The sequence below is a fragment of the Panthera onca genome, chromosome A1 (assembly GCF_046562875.1).
Source record: "Panthera onca isolate mPanOnc1 chromosome A1, mPanOnc1 haplotype 2, whole genome shotgun sequence".
Classification (NCBI taxonomy): domain Eukaryota; kingdom Metazoa; phylum Chordata; class Mammalia; order Carnivora; family Felidae; genus Panthera; species Panthera onca.
The window spans coordinates 231,875,479-231,892,254 of NC_138339.1; the positions used below are offsets into that span (position 1 = coordinate 231,875,479).

A 16,776-nucleotide genomic window follows, 5' to 3' on the forward strand; every position below is an offset into this window, starting at 1 on the left:
TTTCTCAAAGGTCTGCAGATTACAGCTTCTATTTCTAAAACTTCTGTACCACGACTCAGGAAGAGGAACATTATAATATTGTCGTGCATGGAGCAAATCCTTCCTTTTTATTGTAACTATGGTTACAAAGCTTCCTTCAACACCTTTTTGTGACCACTTCTCTTGAAAGAAGGCTTCATCGCTTCAGTATTGGATTTGTAGACAATTGAGTGCAAATGTTTTTTATTTCTGTTTGGTAAAAGCTCATAAATGTACATATAAATATTTTAGTTCGCACTCATGGTAGTCGAAGCCAAACCCATTGAAATAGTTACTCTTATTGGAACAAAAGTACTGGGTGGGTAACTTTTAAAATATCAGTGCAATTTTCCTAGGTCAAAGTTCACAAACAGAACTGATAAGAAAGATGTTTCCAAGTGGCCTCCTTGTAATGAGCTTTATATTAAGCTATTTATTGTCCTTCACCTGGTCACATATGATACCTCAAGCTATCTATGTAGCTGCGGCCCACGTGGGTAGAAAAGAGACAATTTCAACCCCTTATTAAATCCCATTTCATGCGTCTTGGAAAAATCCAAATGTGTGTGAGAAAAAAAAAAATCACAGAGACAAGATTTCCTGCCAACATATTTCTAGTAGTGAAATTAGAAGCATCCCCCAGGGGCACCTGGGTGGCTCACTGGGTGAAGCGCCCGGCTTCTGCCCAGGTCATGATCTCAGTTTGTGAGTTCGAGCCCTGCATCCGGCTCTTGTGCGGACAGCTCGGAGCCTGGAGCCTGCTTCGGATTCTGTGTCTTCCCCTCTCTCTGCCCCTTCCCTGCTCATGCTCAGTGTCTCTCTGTCTCTCAATAATAAATAAATGTTAAAAAAAAAAAAAAACACATCATTCCCCCATCTCTCTGTGAGCTCACAGGCAAATGTCAAAAGCAAAGAAAGGCTTTGTGTTGGAATTGCCACACAGCTCTGGCTTGCTCCTTCCTGCTCTAGCCTCCGTTCCCTGGCTGTGAATCTTCCTTCCAGTGAAGACTTGAACACACCCTTGGCCTCTCCGGCTCCTTAAGGTTTCACCTCTCTGGGATACCCCCCTATGCCACGCAAAGAAGCGCCGCGAAGACAAGCCTACCGGTGCTTTCTTCTCTGACCCTAAGAATGTAAATGGCAAGCATGGATGCCGCTGGTAGAAACGAGTGGTAAACTTTCAGAGTTAGCAGTTGGCCAGCAGAAGCCTGCCTAGCTAAGGGAAATTCCCCGCCGGAACGTCTGGGGTTTCACGGGTACATTAAAACGCACTAAGAATATTCCAAGGCTTGCTCGGCGTTCCGGATCTCAAGACGTTTGCGCGGAGCCCTACGGGTTTCGGGAATATGCAACAGCTGCCTGTGCGACTGGAGGGACAGGGAATTATGTAAGGCACTGCAGGGTAGGTGAGGCCGACCGTGTCTGCGGACCGCACTCACACCTCAGCACACGGGAACCAGCAAGGGCAGCCTGGGGCTCACCAACAAAGCGCACACACACGCGAGGGAAGAGGGACAGAGGCGGCCGGCTCAGGCTTCCTCTCTGCCCTTGCAAAGGAAGGGGGGAGGAGGAGGAGAGGGAAGGCAAAGTACCGTCTTGTCCAGGCACTGAAGGCAGTTATAAGGCTTGCAGCAACCGTGGCCCATCCCGGCAGGCTGGCTGGCAACGGGCCCTCCTTCATTCAGCGTGTCAGCGGGTGACTCCTAAGGCGAGGTGACGGCTCTGGCGAGAGGGGTGCGCCGCCGGGAGCTGTCACAACTTCCATGTGGCCCCCTCGGCTACCTTATTTCTCCTAATAACTTCAGGAAGCCGCAGCCCGAGGGAACGGGAGGAGGAGCGCGGCGCGGCGGCCGCGTTAGGATCCCGCTGCGGGGAGGGGCAGGGCGGCAGCCGGGAAGGGAGGGTCACTTTGCCACTGGAATCCTCCGATGGAGGCAAATCAGTTGCCGCAGAGCAATCGAGCATTTCCCGGGGCCAGCTCCCCCGGAGGCCGGCGAGCCCGCCCTTCCCGGGAGCCGCGCCGCTGCCACCCGCCCCGGGCGCGGCCGCGCCTCTGCGCGCCGCAGACACGCCTGGAGAGGACGCAGCAAACACAAAAGAGCCCGGTCTTCCAGGAGTACCCAGGGCTGAGCACTACGGCAGGGGCCCGGGGGACTCGGCTCTGCGCGAATAGCGGCTCTCTGCGTTCCCGGCAAGTACAGACATCTAAGGGTGCAGGGCGCGGTCTTCCCTCCAGCGACTCCTGGTCTCCGGGACCGGTCGCCGCCGGGAACCCCCCCCCCCCCAACATGGCTCAGTTTCAGATTCGTGGGCCACGAACAAATTTGCCGGATTCGATGAAATCTTTGTAACTGAGATAGACTCGTGAGGTCGCTGGCCCAGGCCGACACTCACAAACCACGCGAGTGGCTTAAGTAATTAAAATCGGGGTTTGGGGCACGTCTGTCTCCTGGGCGTAACAGCATAAAAGCCTTAGAGGACCTGATCTTTCCAGGCAATTCGGAATTTTTCAAACCGTTAAAAATCAAAAAGAGAAGGGGATGGAGACAAAGGTTTGTTTGTTTTTCAGAAGAGACGTGGTATCTAAAAATATATTTATGTAATCTTTTTTTTTTTAATTTTTTAATGTAATCTTAAAAGAACAAGATGCAAATGTTTAGGAGGTAACTTTGTATTTCCTGGTAACTCAAAGGAGAACTCCTGATCCTGAAATGTACCATCTGCAGAAATAAACAATCACATCTTTGCCCACGAAATTTGCCTAAGACTATGAGCAGGCAATAATTGTAACATTAGATAATTTTACTAACTTGAGATTTCCCAAGGAGATTTTAATTAAGGAGCACAGGCTATTTCAATTTGCCTGGACAGACGACAAGGATGTCGGGTGATCAAACGTGAACAGACTGAAATGTCTGCCTGAAACTTGAAACAGTAAGCTTAAACCTTTCTTCAAAGCTGGCAGGTAAACATTGTATATCAATGATACTAAAAAAAAAAAAAAAAAAAGCTAACACGTAACTTGGAGCAATTCTTTGTTAAGGCAATATAGCTGTCCTTACCAAAATTGTATGTTTGTGTTTATTTACTTAAATTAAATTCCTATCAGAATTTTAAATGTACATCTATCTTGGGGCCCCTGGATGGCTCAGTCCACTGTATGGAAAGATGATACATTGTTGAGCGAGAACATAAAGTTTTATAAAACACAAAGCAAAACTATACCCATGTACATATTTGTATATGTCTAGAAGAAAGCTTTTGGGAAAATGCACAGTGTTCATATAAGAACATCCTACCCTTGGGGAATGGGAAATAGAAGTGAGAGAGCAAATTTCCACTTATTTTTTTATCTTTTAAAATTTTTTAACGTTTATTTACTTTTAAGAGATAGAATGTGAGTGGAGGAGGAGCAGAGAGAGGGAGACGCAGAATCTGAAGCAGGCTCCAGGCTCTGAGCTGCCAGCACAGAGCCTGATGTGGGACTCGAACTCACAGACCTGAGCTGAAGTCGGACCTTCATCAGGCTGAGCCGCCCAGGTGCCCCTCTGCTTTTTTTTTTTTTTTTTAACCCTCTTTCGAGCATGCATTACTTTTATTGTTTGAAAACAAAGTGTACTGGTGGAAGGCAGCGGGCACCGCCCAGCTCTGTCATGTCAGAGGCACTCAGCTCCCTCCCTCTCACACAGGCTTGTCCTCCTCAGCAGGGAGCCTGGGCACTCCTCTCAGAGGGAGAGAAATTCAGGGTACCCTGAGCTGAAACACCGACTGAGAGCTATTCCTGGGACTTTTGCAACCTTGGAAGAAAACCTCTATATTGCAAAACCTCCTCTATATTGTGAACCCACGTTCACAGCAGCACTGCTCACAGTGACCAAAGGTGGAAATAACCCATGTGTCCACTGACTGGTGAAGGGACAAACTAAATGTGGTACATCCATACAATGGAATATTATTCAGCCTTACAAAAGGAAGGAAATTCTGACCACATGAGCCTCGTGGACGTTAAATGAAATAAGCCAGTCACAGACAAATACTGTATGATCCTGCTTAGATGAGGTACCCAGAGCAGTCTGATCCATACAGACAGAAAGTAGGATGGTGATTACCAGGGACGGGGTGGGGGGGGGGGTAGTAGGGAGGAATGGGGAATTGTTTCATGGGTACAGTTTTGGTGTTGCAAGATAAAAAGAATTGTAGAGATTGGCTGCACATAATGTGAATGTGCCGATGCCCCTGAACTTCCACTTAAATGGTTAAAATGGTCAATTTTATGTTGTGTATTTTAACTACAATTATACATTTAAAAAAAAAAAAAAAAGTGGTGGCTTGCATTCTCCCTGGAAACAGAAAGTCCTGGCAGTATAGGTATCTGATCTAGAAGGAACCAGGGCTCCTAGAGGGGATGCCTGGTCCCAGATCTGAAGCAGGAAATATCCTAGATAAGCCAGGGATACTGTGTTGTGTACTGTACTTTAATGATAAAGCAAAGTTCCTATTGTAGAAGGAGCCAGCAGGACTGGGGAGGCTCTAAGAAGCTAAATGTCTCCCCCACAGTGATGTAAAGCATGCTTTCTTTGGCACAATTGTCTTTCTGCACCACAAGAAAAGGTTTCTTTCTCAATTAGAATTTAGATCGCACCGTACTAGAACATTACTTCTTGTTCTTGGATGATGCATGAGCCTACTTGCTTATACAGTGGCCCACAAGAGATTAGGATGGGACTTGGGAAGCTGTACAAGAAAGCCAGGACTCTGCTTCCCTTCTTGTGCAGAAGGCACTAAGGGCTGGAGAGTGGGGGTGGCCCTGCCCATCCGCTGCAGTGTTGCTGAAATCTCACATGTGGTAAAGCCCTCGGTACAGATAACCCAGATGTCGAGAGAGGCACCAATGTCCTAGAGTTGTGCCATATCTCTTTCCGCGTAAGTTAAAAAGCTTCAAACATACTCAAGAAGAGAGGGATAAACACAAAGGACCTTCACATACCCATTTCCAGTTTCTTTTTTCTTTTTTTTTTTTTAACGTTTATTTATTTTTGAGACAGAGACAGAGCATGAACGGGGGAGGGTCAGAGAGAGAGGGAGACACAGATTCTGAAACAGGCTCCGGGCTCTGAGCGGTCAGCACAGAGCCCGATGCGGGGCTCGAACTCACGGACCGCGAGATCATGACCTGAGCCGAAGTCGGACGCTTAACCGACTGAGCCACCCAGGCGCCCCCCATTTCCAGTTTCAATAGTTGTCAAGATTTGGGGATGCTTCCTCCAAGCCCTTTTTTTCCTTTCCATCCATCCATCACCCAGAGTTAGCAATCATGGGGATTTTATCACTTTATTTCCACCTATGCCTTTTATGTTCTTTGTTAAACTATTTTGAAGCAAAACGCGAACACTTCAGTGTGCATTGCTAAAAATTACGAACACTTTTATACAATCCCAATGCCATTGAAACACCGAACAAAACTGACAGTATGTATTGGCATCTAATGCCTCGTTCATAACAAAATCTTCCTGGTTTCTCAAAGAAAAAAAAAAATCTTACAGTAGGTTTTCTTGAGTCAAGACTCAAACTAGGTCCACTTATTACATTTGATGTTGCCTCTGAAGCCTCATTTATCAATTTTAGTATATGTGGTGCCGAAGCGAGCACTGAAACCTCATTTATCAAAGGCAATGCCCACTTCTGCCCTCCCTCCCTCCCCCCTGCCGTTGACTTGTTCAGAAACTCGGTTGACTGGCTTGTAGAATGTCCCACACTCTGGTTTTGCCTCTTTGTTTCCTCATGATACCATTCGACTCATTCCTACATGCCTGTAAGTGAAATGTAGTTCTCGTGGCTGGATGAGACTCAGGTTTGATTTATTTGGGCAACGGTACCTGAGCTGTGATGTGCGCATACTGTGACATCCCCTCGGGAAGCACGCCATGTTCCATTTTTAGTGACGCTGTATGGCTCAGAGGTGACAGCCTCGCCTCCTCCTCTATAATGTTCCCCATCAACCTTTCATCTGATGGTTTCATCTGTTAATGATGACTCCTGAATCGATTATTCCACTGGGACTTACAATGGGATGTTCTGGTGCCATCATCCTTCTCCATTTATTAGCTGGCATTTCCACGCAAGAAAAAAAATTTTCATCATCAACCAGGGTGATTTCGTTTCCCTGCAATATAGTTTATACAGGAACGATAGGATTAATGCTGAATCCTTTCGCTTAAAGTGCCAATGTTTTGAATGGAGGCTTGGCGTTGGGATGATACCGAAGGAGGTTTTTGCTTTCTCTCGCTTTTACGAAACATTATAAACATGTTTTTACGTGACTGTACACAATGTGTCTTAGTCGACTGCATTTATTACCCTTTTTATTTTATTCTACTTTAAAAAATATTTTTAATATTTATTTTTGAGAGAGAGAGAGAGAGAGAGAGAGGCAGAGAGAGGAGGACAGAGGACCCAAAGCGGGCTCGGTGCTGACAACAGAGAGCCCAATGCAGGACTCGAACCCACAAACTGCAAGATCATGACCTGAGCCAAAATCAAGAGTTGGAGGCTCAACTGACTAAGCCACTCAGGCGCCCCCAATATTCTTTTTAGATGCTACATTTATTTCCTCTCTGGCTAATGGGAGCACCTTTTTGTTGGCCCCTGGGTCCTTTGGATGTAAGTCTATCTTCCTTTCTGACACAACACAGTATCCCCGGCTCATCTAGGGTATTTCCTGCTTCAGATCTGGGACCAGGCATCCCCTCCAGGAGCCCTGGTTCCTTCTAGTTGGGAATGAGAATTAGGGGCCTAATCTGGGACCTGTTTGTTGTCTTTTAAGGGCCACCTGGTGGGAGGGAGATTTCCCTTGAAGGAAGTGGTCCCTCCTATAGACAAAATGTCCTTTGAAGAGGTCACTGAAGATATCGGCATGGAGCCCTGGGCTAGGGCGAGAAAAATGACAGCTCCTTCCTTTGGGGCATTTAGAAGTGGAAAAATGCTCAGTGAAACTCACTTTGAGGGAGATAAACTGGACTCTATAACACAAGGGCAAGCCAAGGGCTAGGTAGGGAGGTTCTCTTCCCCTGAAAATTTTCTAAGGAGTCTACAATGTGTCTGAATATCTGAAAAACAAGACTGAACCTATTGAAGGCATATATAACGGGGGTTTAGACTACTGTGATTTGGCATAAAAGGAAGCTGTGACCTCACAAGCTGATGAAATCTGGGGCATTTTAATGGTTCTCAATGTTTTAAACAGTTTGAGATGGTTTTAATTCCCTGCATATTTTCTTGCACTGGAATAGGAATGAACATTTAGATACGTTAGAAGTCCTATTGATATGTGTCTCCAGAGAAAATCTTACAAACACTCTACGTTTTGGAGCCATAACTAATAACGAATCTTCCCTGATCATTAACAGATGCCAGGCACTGTGCTTAGGACTTTGTGTGCAATAGCTTGTGTAACCTTCGAGTAACAATGTAAGATAAGCCCTAATACTGCCTGCATTTTGCAGATAAGAAATATCAAGGATCACCCAACCTAACCTGTCAGGTGAACATAAAGTTAGGAAATGATAGAGCGGGGTCTTCAACTCAGATCTGACTCCAAAGCTTATGTCTTCAGCCACTGAGTCGTACTAATTGCTTTGTACTTGTTGGGCCTTTATTATCTGTAAGCCCTACACCATTGCAAGTTTGTGCGATGTAAAAATATAAAAGGCTATTCAAACATATTTATGAAATAAATATTTTCAGAACTTGGGACAAGAGCCTCTATTGTAGTTTTGTTTTTTTGTTTTGTTTTGGTTTTTTTAACATACATTTACAAACCAATGTGCAAATAACCTTAAACTGACAGTAGAAGGTCTCTTGGGTGGCTCAGTTGGTTAAGCGACCGACATCAGCTCAGGTCCTGATCTCACGAGTTTGAGCCTCGCATCAGGCTCTGTGCTGATGGCTCAGAGCCTGGAACGTGCCTGAGATTCTGTGTTTCCCCCTCTCTCTCCCCTACCCCTGCTCGCGCTCTCTCTCAAAAATAAATAAACATTTAAAAATTTTTTTTGAAAAAGTAAATTTAAACTGACAAAGTAGAAACCATGTGCCTAAGTCAATGTTACAATGTTCAATTTTATTATTTCTGTTCATCTTCCTGAAAGTTGGACTTCCTGACCCATCTCCCACTCACAATCACCCCCGTCCGACCCAAGTCTTCTGCTCAAACTTGGCTCCCTTGTCCCCGTCAGTGCCACTTTCCTTCTTCCTGATTCTACCACTGAGAGGGAATTTTCTCCCTCTCTGTGCCATCATGTCATTCTGTATCCTTGCTCTTGCTAATGACATTCTGCTTCACGTGATGATAATTGTTCTTCTCTGTCTTCCCCCCAAATATCACGGCCCCCTTGCTGTGCCTCACTCGCGTTCATACCCACAACACCTGCCCGGAGAACAGGTCCCAGAGACATTTCTTGAGGGATTTGGGATGGGACTCGAAGGAGTCAAGCTAAGCAAAGGTGACTTCCTGGCAGAGGCATTTTGGTACTTTGTGGAGTTTGAAAGCCATGGGGCCATTTGCAGGAGGTCGACGAGATAAAAATTGTATCACTGTCTCACTGTTTATTTCAAAAGAAAACCATGAAAAATGCTCATGAAAGAGCCTCTTACAGATTGTCAAGGCAACCATCTGTTTATTTTGGTTCCACCGTCTCTGCCCCTCCTTTGCCCATGCATTGAAAATATGAGCCTTTGCACTGGATTATAGCAAAGGGGATGGCCAGGAAAATATGCGTAGCTTTTACTGAACACAATCCATCTAGAGATTTTAATGCGGTGAGAATGGGCTGGAAACGGAAAATACAAAACAGAAATCTTTAAACTGCTAGTGGTAGGTGGTTACAATCATCTGCATACAGACAATAGATGCTCTGAAACACCTTTGATGTAAGATCCAGGATCTAGAATATTAAAGGAATAATAGTAAAAAAGAAACAAATGACATATGTACTATTCCCTTCTTAGAGACTTAGAAAAAGAGAACCGTAAAAACGGCATTTTTCTGTAATAACCCAAGTAGGAAGGTCGCTACTTATGCAGGACAATCTTGTGTTTTTTGTTTTTTGTTTTTTTTTATTTCTAGTCTGTCTTTTTTTTTTTTTTTCTAGTCTGTCTTTGACAGTAACTTTATTATTCTTTTTTTCTGTTAAATCAGTGAGGGGGATGACTCCAAGCGAGGCATCCTCCTTTAAATTTCTGCGTTATATTCAGAAGCAGTGACAACTCTCCTAAAAGCAGTGAAATCCAAAATGAGCTCTACTAGCTGGATACAGAGGTTGGACACGAGTGGAGAACTGGTGGGTAGAAGCAGATACAGAGATGGATAGTAGCTGGCGAAGCTCCAAAGCACATCTGATTATTTGACACGCATTAGATGAGAAGGCTGATCACAGCGGACATTGAGCTGAACCAACAATGTAACAGCCATTATAAAAAAACGGGTGAAAGAAACTGGACACTGGAGTGATGTCTGTGACTGATCTAGTATCCATTCCAGCCCCCTAATCCTCTAATCCGCCTCACTATACTGTGGGGAACCAGCAATCTCCCCAAGAACAGACTGGGATCATTGCATAAAGGGGAGTAATGTGTCACTGCTCTCAGCATACGGCCTCTTACCTTTGGTAAGACTGGTCCCCTACCCTTCAACCAGGTTGAGGTTCTCAGAGAAACCTCTGTTTCTCCTTTGTAGCATTTCTCACCAGGGAAATTCAATAGTTATGCGATCTGTTACATGTCTGTCTTCCTACCAGGTCATTAACTTCATGAGAACAGTGACCGCATCTGCCCGTAAAGATACGGCTGTATCCTTATCACTTAGCACAGTGCCAGATACACAGTAAGTACCATTAAATGTTGAAATAAATACAAGATTGAGTGGATTTACCCTAGTTAAGTTACTCTTCTTTTGCTTTGGCGCTCTGAGAAGTACAAGATTTTAAGGGTGCGGCTTTCCATTATTACTTACACGATATAAGAGCGGAAGAAAGATGTCACAGCCACTTTACCATTTTTCTTCTTTTTCCCACTGATGATAAGACCCTGGCCATTTATCTGTGTGTGTCTATCACCAAATAACACCGTTAGCAATGCTTGCTTTAGATTGCCCCACGGCCTCAAACCAATGATACCACATAACTTTTATTCCGCACCATATACCCAGATTCCCGAATCCGCTGCCACTTCAGGGAAGGAAATGTTAGGTGTCCCCCTACTAGTGATTACATCTGGTGTTTACAAAGAGCCTACGCTTACAGTGAAGGTGGCCACGGTTCTTTGCAAATAGTGTAATGAACCGTAATCTCACATATAATCCAGCGGCAAATCTTGTTTGCTATACCTTAAAAGTAGGTCAGTCATGTGACCACCTCCTACACTTCTAAGTATCCTGGTCTAGGCTGCCAACGTATTTCACTTGGATCATGGCAACAGCCTCCCAATTGGCGTTCCTGTATCTATTGTTGCCCCTTCTTCCAGTCTGTTCTCAACAAATTAGACTAAAAGGAGTATCAGAAATAAAAGTCATAGTATGTCTCCTCTCCATCCTCTGTCCTCCAAATACTTCTATTCTTACTCAGAATGAAAGCCAAAGTCTTTTCAATGGCCCTTCATGGCCCTTCTCTTACCTCTCTGATCTCATTATGTAGCCCTCTCCCCATCAGCTACCATACTCCAGCCATGCTGGCCTCCCTGCTGTATTTTCCCATGCTGGGCATTTTGTCCCCATTGATCCTTCTGCCTGGAAAACCATTTCCCCAGATAGCCACACCTTGTTCCCTAACCACTGTCGCCGTGTTGGTAAGCCCTTTCTTAACTACCTATGTACATTCACAACACACCCTCACCTACCCCAGGACTCCCTATGCTCTTTTTCCTGATTTTTTTCTTCTCCAAGGTGCTGACCACAACATGCTTATTGATTCGTTTATCTCCTTCTACTAGAACGTGCTCCCAGTTAGGTTGGGATTTTGATATTCTGTCACTGTTGCACTCGCCACTTTGAGCAGTGCCTAGTACAGAGTACTACTGAATAAATATTTACTGGGTTAACGCATAAATGGTTAAAGGCCAAAAACGGACTCACGTCAAAGAGAGAAGAGGTAAAAAGTACAAACAAATATCTTTAGGAAAAGCAAGGGGGTATATTCTACCAATACAATAAAGACATATAAAGGGGAGATAGAAGAAAGACAACAGAATCTGCCTATGTCCGTATCTCCGAATGTTTCTTCAAAATGGACAAGGCGTAACAAGAAGAACAGAATATGTCAAAACCGCATTCTCAGCATAACTTAAGAATACAGGGCCAAGTGTAGCCTAACGAGAAGAGACCTGAAGGTATGTGCGATCTGAACCGGCAGGTCTTTGCAGCAAAGCAAGGCTGGGGAAGCAGAAAGGCACAAAGGAGAGAGGGCGCTACGGAAACTGGGTGTTGAAGGGGAAAAGAAATTTAAGGGGAAATTCAGGGCCCTGCAAGATGAAGAGTATTCAGAAACCAGAGGACACAAATCCCTGGCTCCACTCACTCCCCCCAAACCATGAAAGAATCCAGACTTGGCTACACTGACGGAAGAAGGCGCTAGACCGGCCATCTTGAAAAGCAGCCCGATATGACAAAAATGAACAGAAAGCAATGAATAAGCAAATACAAAGATCTCACAAATGATCATAATAACGATCCTTACTACACGTTCACTAGATGGAACTAGAAGGTATCATGCTGAGTGAAATAAGTCAGTCAGAGGAAGACAGATACCGTATGTTTTCACTCATATGTGGATCTTGAGAAATTTAACCGAAGACCATATAGGAAGGGAAGGGGGGAAAAAGCTACAAATAGAGAGGGAGGGAGGCAAACCATAAAAGACTCTCAAATACAGAGAACAAACTGAGGGTGGGGGATGGAGGAGAGGGGAGGAGAATGGATGATGGGCATTGAGGAGGGCACTTGTTGGGATGAGCACGGGTGTTGTATGTAAGCGATGAGCCACGGGAATCGACCCCAAAAACCAAGAGCGCACTTTACACACTGTATGTTAGCCAACTTGACAATAAATTATATTAAAAAAAAAATGGCCTCCAAGAAAGCAGCCACAAAACAGAAGAAATCTATAAAAGAACACTCAAAGCTGTATTAAATATCCAAAAAATAGTATTTGGAAATATGAAAGCAAAGATTTTGAACGAGAAATACATGCCCTAAGAACATAAATGGACAAAGAACAGGAAATAATAAAAAGACAGTGAATTTCAAAACGGAAGAAAAGATAATTATTTCAGAAATGAAGATTAAATTACACGGTGCTCAAGATAAGAAAAAGTAAAATGAAAATTTAACAAGAAATATTTCAAGAAGTAGAAAAACTAAGAAAAGAAAAATGAGAAAAGAAAAGAAGTAAAGTGGGTCATAGAGAAAATACTGAAATGAAAACCAGATCATGAAGAATTAAGACTCACAGTATGAGACTCCTTGAAGAGGGAAAACAAAACAATGGAACAGGTCTAACACTTTAACATTGTAGTGTAAGAAAATTTTCCAGAGAATTGAATCTTCATATTGAAAGGGGCCACTGGGTCCTGGGAAAACGAACCCAGATTTAGCAGTTCTAAGCTGTATCCTATTAAACCTGTTACAATTTAGAGATTAAAAAAAAAAAAAAAAAATCAAGACCTCTAGGTAAAAAGATGACCCAATTACAAGGGCAGAAGTATAAATAAATAAATATTCAAAGCAAGACAGCAATAGAATAGCACTTAAAAATAAATAAACAGAAACATCTTAATTTAAAAAATATATGAGGGGCGCCTGGGTGGCTCAGTCGGTTAAGTGTCCAACTTCGGCTCAGGTCATGATCTCACGGTTTGTGAGTTCAAGCCCTGTGTCCGTCGGGCTCTGGGCTGACAGCTCGGAGCCTGGAGCCTGCTTCCGATTCTGTGTCTCCCTCTCTCTCCGCCCCTCCCCCGCTCATGTTCTGTATCTCTCTGTCTCAAAAATAAATATAAACATTAAAAAAATTTTTTTCATCAAAAAAAATATATATGAAACAAGGATTTTCTACAAACTTGAAATCAAAGCTATAGGATAACATGGAAACACACAGGACATGAATCTTTCTTTAGGAACAGCCTAGGGTATGAGCTTCATTGGACTAAGAGGTAATTGGAAAATTTTAGCAGAAGGACTGATGTGAGCATTTATAAAGTGGACTGTAGATCTAAGTCAAAAACAAAGGAGACAATGAGGGTGGAAGACGGATATACAAATGCTGTACATCATAACAAATAGAAATAATGCAACTAAAAACTGGTAAGGGGCAGAAGAGAGAATAAAGAAAGTAAAAGAATCTCATTGGTTGCCAGGTAGAAAATAGGTGGGAGTTAAGGATCTAATTTTAAATTGGCAAACCAGATGGTCAAAGGGTAACTAAGAAAACAAGGAAGGTGTGAGTACAAAGGTAACAGCTAGAACAAAAATAAAATGTCCCTAAATTCTGTTCGTTAAAATGAAAGAACCGGCAACATGAATAGACCTTGAGGGTGTTAGGCTAAGGGAAATAAGTCAGACAGAAAAAGACAAATATTGTATGATTTCACTTATATGTGGAATCTGTAACACAAAACAAAATAGAAACAGACTCAGAGATACAGGAAACAAATGGGTGGTCACCACAGGGTGGAGGGGGTTGGATGTGCACAAAATAGGTGAAGGGGATTAAGAGGTGCAAACTTCCACTCATAAAATAAGTAAGTCATGGGGATGCAATGCATGGCATATGAAATATAGTCAGTAATATTATAATAAGTTTTTATGATTATAGATGGCAACTAAACTTACTGTGGAGGCCATAAATTAAATTCAAGGGCAAATAATACACATCTTTAGAAAAAGAAACACAGACTAAATAACATAATACATGCAATTATAAAACATGATAGAAATGAGATCTAACATATCAACCGTATCAGTAAGTGTAATGGACTAAATTTACCAATTAAAAGCAAAAAGATCCTCAATTATGCTCACAATGGAAGGCCCAGTTATATGCTATCTCCATGAGATATATAAAAAAAGATTTAAAAAACAAAATACAAATGGATGGGTAAAGGTATTTCAGGAAAATGGAAACATTAAGAAAGCAGCAGCAGCAACCCTGATTCAAGCCTAAAAGTGTTAAACACAACAAAGAAGGGCACCTTTTATTGCTGAAAGCCAAATCTCCAATGAAGATATAATACTTATGAATATCTATGCTCCAATAAAATTTATGTCCGAGATTTACCACTCTTAATTCAAGACAGATTAAATGGACAAACAAAACAAAACATAATCAGTTAGGTAGGTCTTATGGATATATATTGAACTTCATATTTTGATAATATAAGTGAACACACCTTTTTTTATCAAGGGCTTTTGAACCATTCATAAAAACTGGTCACAAAGAAAATGTCAGTAGGTTCCATGAATTAAAAATATGATGAACAAAACTATCTGATCACAATGCAGTGAAAGTAGAAATTATTAACTAATGAAATAAAAATAGAAATCCTTAACCAAACCAAAAACAAAAGGGTCATCCACCTGAAAAATTTAAAAAGCCTCCTCCTACATGACAACTCTTGGATAACAGTAAAGACATAAAGTGAAATCAAAGGATTTTTTTAAGGCATTAAAACAAAATACAAAAACACTAACACATGGGATACATTTAAAGTAGTTTTTGGAGAAAAACTCATAGCAGGAGATGCTTTCATAAGTAAGAAATAAAAGGATGTAAATGAATGACTCAAATACTTAGCTGAAAAAAAAACCTAGCAAACAACAACAAAGTAGACTGAAAGAAAGCACTAAGAAGAAAATGACAAAGACAAAAGCAGAAATTAATGAAATACAGAATAGGAAACCAGTAGACTTAATTGAAAAAAATTAACAAAATAGCAAACCACTAGCTAACTTAACAATAAAAAAGAGGGAAAGCACAAATAAAATAAGGAATGACAAAAAGTGAATGGAAAAAAGAATTAAAAGTCTTAAGAGGCTTTGTTTGCCCACCTCTATACAAATAAATTTGAAATCTTACATTAAACTGATAATTTTCTAAAGAAACATAGATTACCAAAATTGAGCCTAAGAGAGGGAAAAGATTTAAATGCACCAAATTTCCACAGAGGATACAGACACAATTATTATTTTTTCAAATGTTTATTTATTTTTCAGACAGAGCAAGTGAGTGGAGGAGGGACAGAGAGAGGGAGACAGAGAATCTCAAGCAGGCTCCACCCTGTAGGTGCAGAACCTGACATGAGGCTTTAACTCACGAACTATGAGATCATGACCTGAGCCAAAATCAAGAGTCGGATGCTTAACGGCCTTGAGCCACCCAGGTGCCCCTACAGAGCAATTATTAAAGATACCACACAAAAAAAGCATCAGACCCATGAGCGTCTACCAAACCCGCAATAATCAAATATTCTAGTGCCCTGTAAATTGCTCTGGAGCATGAAGATTATGGCAGGCAGAATACTGCCTCTCTTCCCACAAAAGGTGTCTGTATCTAAATCCCCAGTACCTATGACTATGCCATATACATGGCAAAGAGGAATTAAGGTTGTAAGTAGAAATAAAATCTGCTAATCAGCTGGCCTTGAAGTAGGGAGATTATCCTGGATTATGGGAAGGGCCAATGTAATTACAAGAGTCCTTAAATGTGGAAGAGGGAGACAGGACAGTCAGCAACAGGGAGATGGGATAAAAGAAAAACTAGATCCCTATTGGCTTTGGAAATGGAAGGAAGCCATGAACCAAGGAACATGAGTGGCCTCGAGAAGCAGGCAAAGGCAACAAAACAGATTTTCCCTGAGAGCCTCCAGAAATGAATGCAGCCTGCCAATATCTCAGTTTAGGTCATTGAGACTCACTTTGGACTTTTGACCTCAAGACCTGTTAGATAGTAAATTTGTACTGTTTTAAGCCACTAAGTTTGTGATGATTACAGCAGTAAATAGAAAACTAGTATAAAATACTAATACAAAAATAAAAACTTCCTTATTCTTTTAATAAATTGAGTATAACCCAATTTTGATACCTAAGCCTGATGAAGACTCTCTCAAAAAAGTAGAAGAAAAAGAAGGCTGCAGACCATTGTCACTCATGAATATTGATGCAAAAAGATTAGCTAAAATATCAGCAAACAGAATCTAATACCACATAAAGAAAATAACATACCATGACGAATTGGGATCTATTCTAGTAATTTAATGTAGTTTCTATATTAGTAAATCCATATTGATAGATCTCAGGAAACAAAATATGGTTATCTCCATAGATGTTCAAAAAGCCTTGGACAAAAATTCAATACCCATTCCAAGTAGCAGCACTCAAGAAAACAGGAATTGAAGGACACTTTCTTAATGTGTTAAAACACCTTAACATGATAAAAAAATATATATATTAGTCCTAAAGCTATTATTTTACTTAAATGTGGAAACACAACAAGAATTTCCATACAAATCAGGAACAAGGCAAAAATGTGTACCTCCACGACTATTCAACACTGTCCTAATGGTATCAGCCAATGCAATTAGAGACGATAAAATAATCAGAGGCAAAATATTTGGTAAAGAAGTAAAACCGTCTCTGTCTTTACCGACACAACAGTATAACTGGAAAGCTCTAGAACATCGATGGTCAATGATAAAACGGACTCAAACAGTATAAGAATT

At 41.9% G+C, this 16,776-nt stretch overlaps 1 protein-coding gene across 3 annotated transcripts in view; it reads right to left on the minus strand.

Annotated features, from left to right (window-relative positions):
- The window catches only part of MTUS2 (microtubule associated scaffold protein 2), a 566,588-nt gene that overhangs the window by 66,455 nt on the left and 483,357 nt on the right, over window positions 1-16,776 (minus strand). The window contains exon 1 of one of the 3 annotated variants that reach the window (XM_060637457.3): window positions 1,611-2,193. The exons of the other annotated variants lie outside the window; for them this stretch is intronic. Within the exon in view, the coding sequence (XP_060493440.1) occupies window positions 1,611-1,664 (54 nt within the window). The 5' untranslated portion in view covers window positions 1,665-2,193. Of the gene's footprint in view, window positions 1-1,610; window positions 2,194-16,776 lie in introns of those variants that run through there. 3 annotated transcript variants of the gene reach the window in all.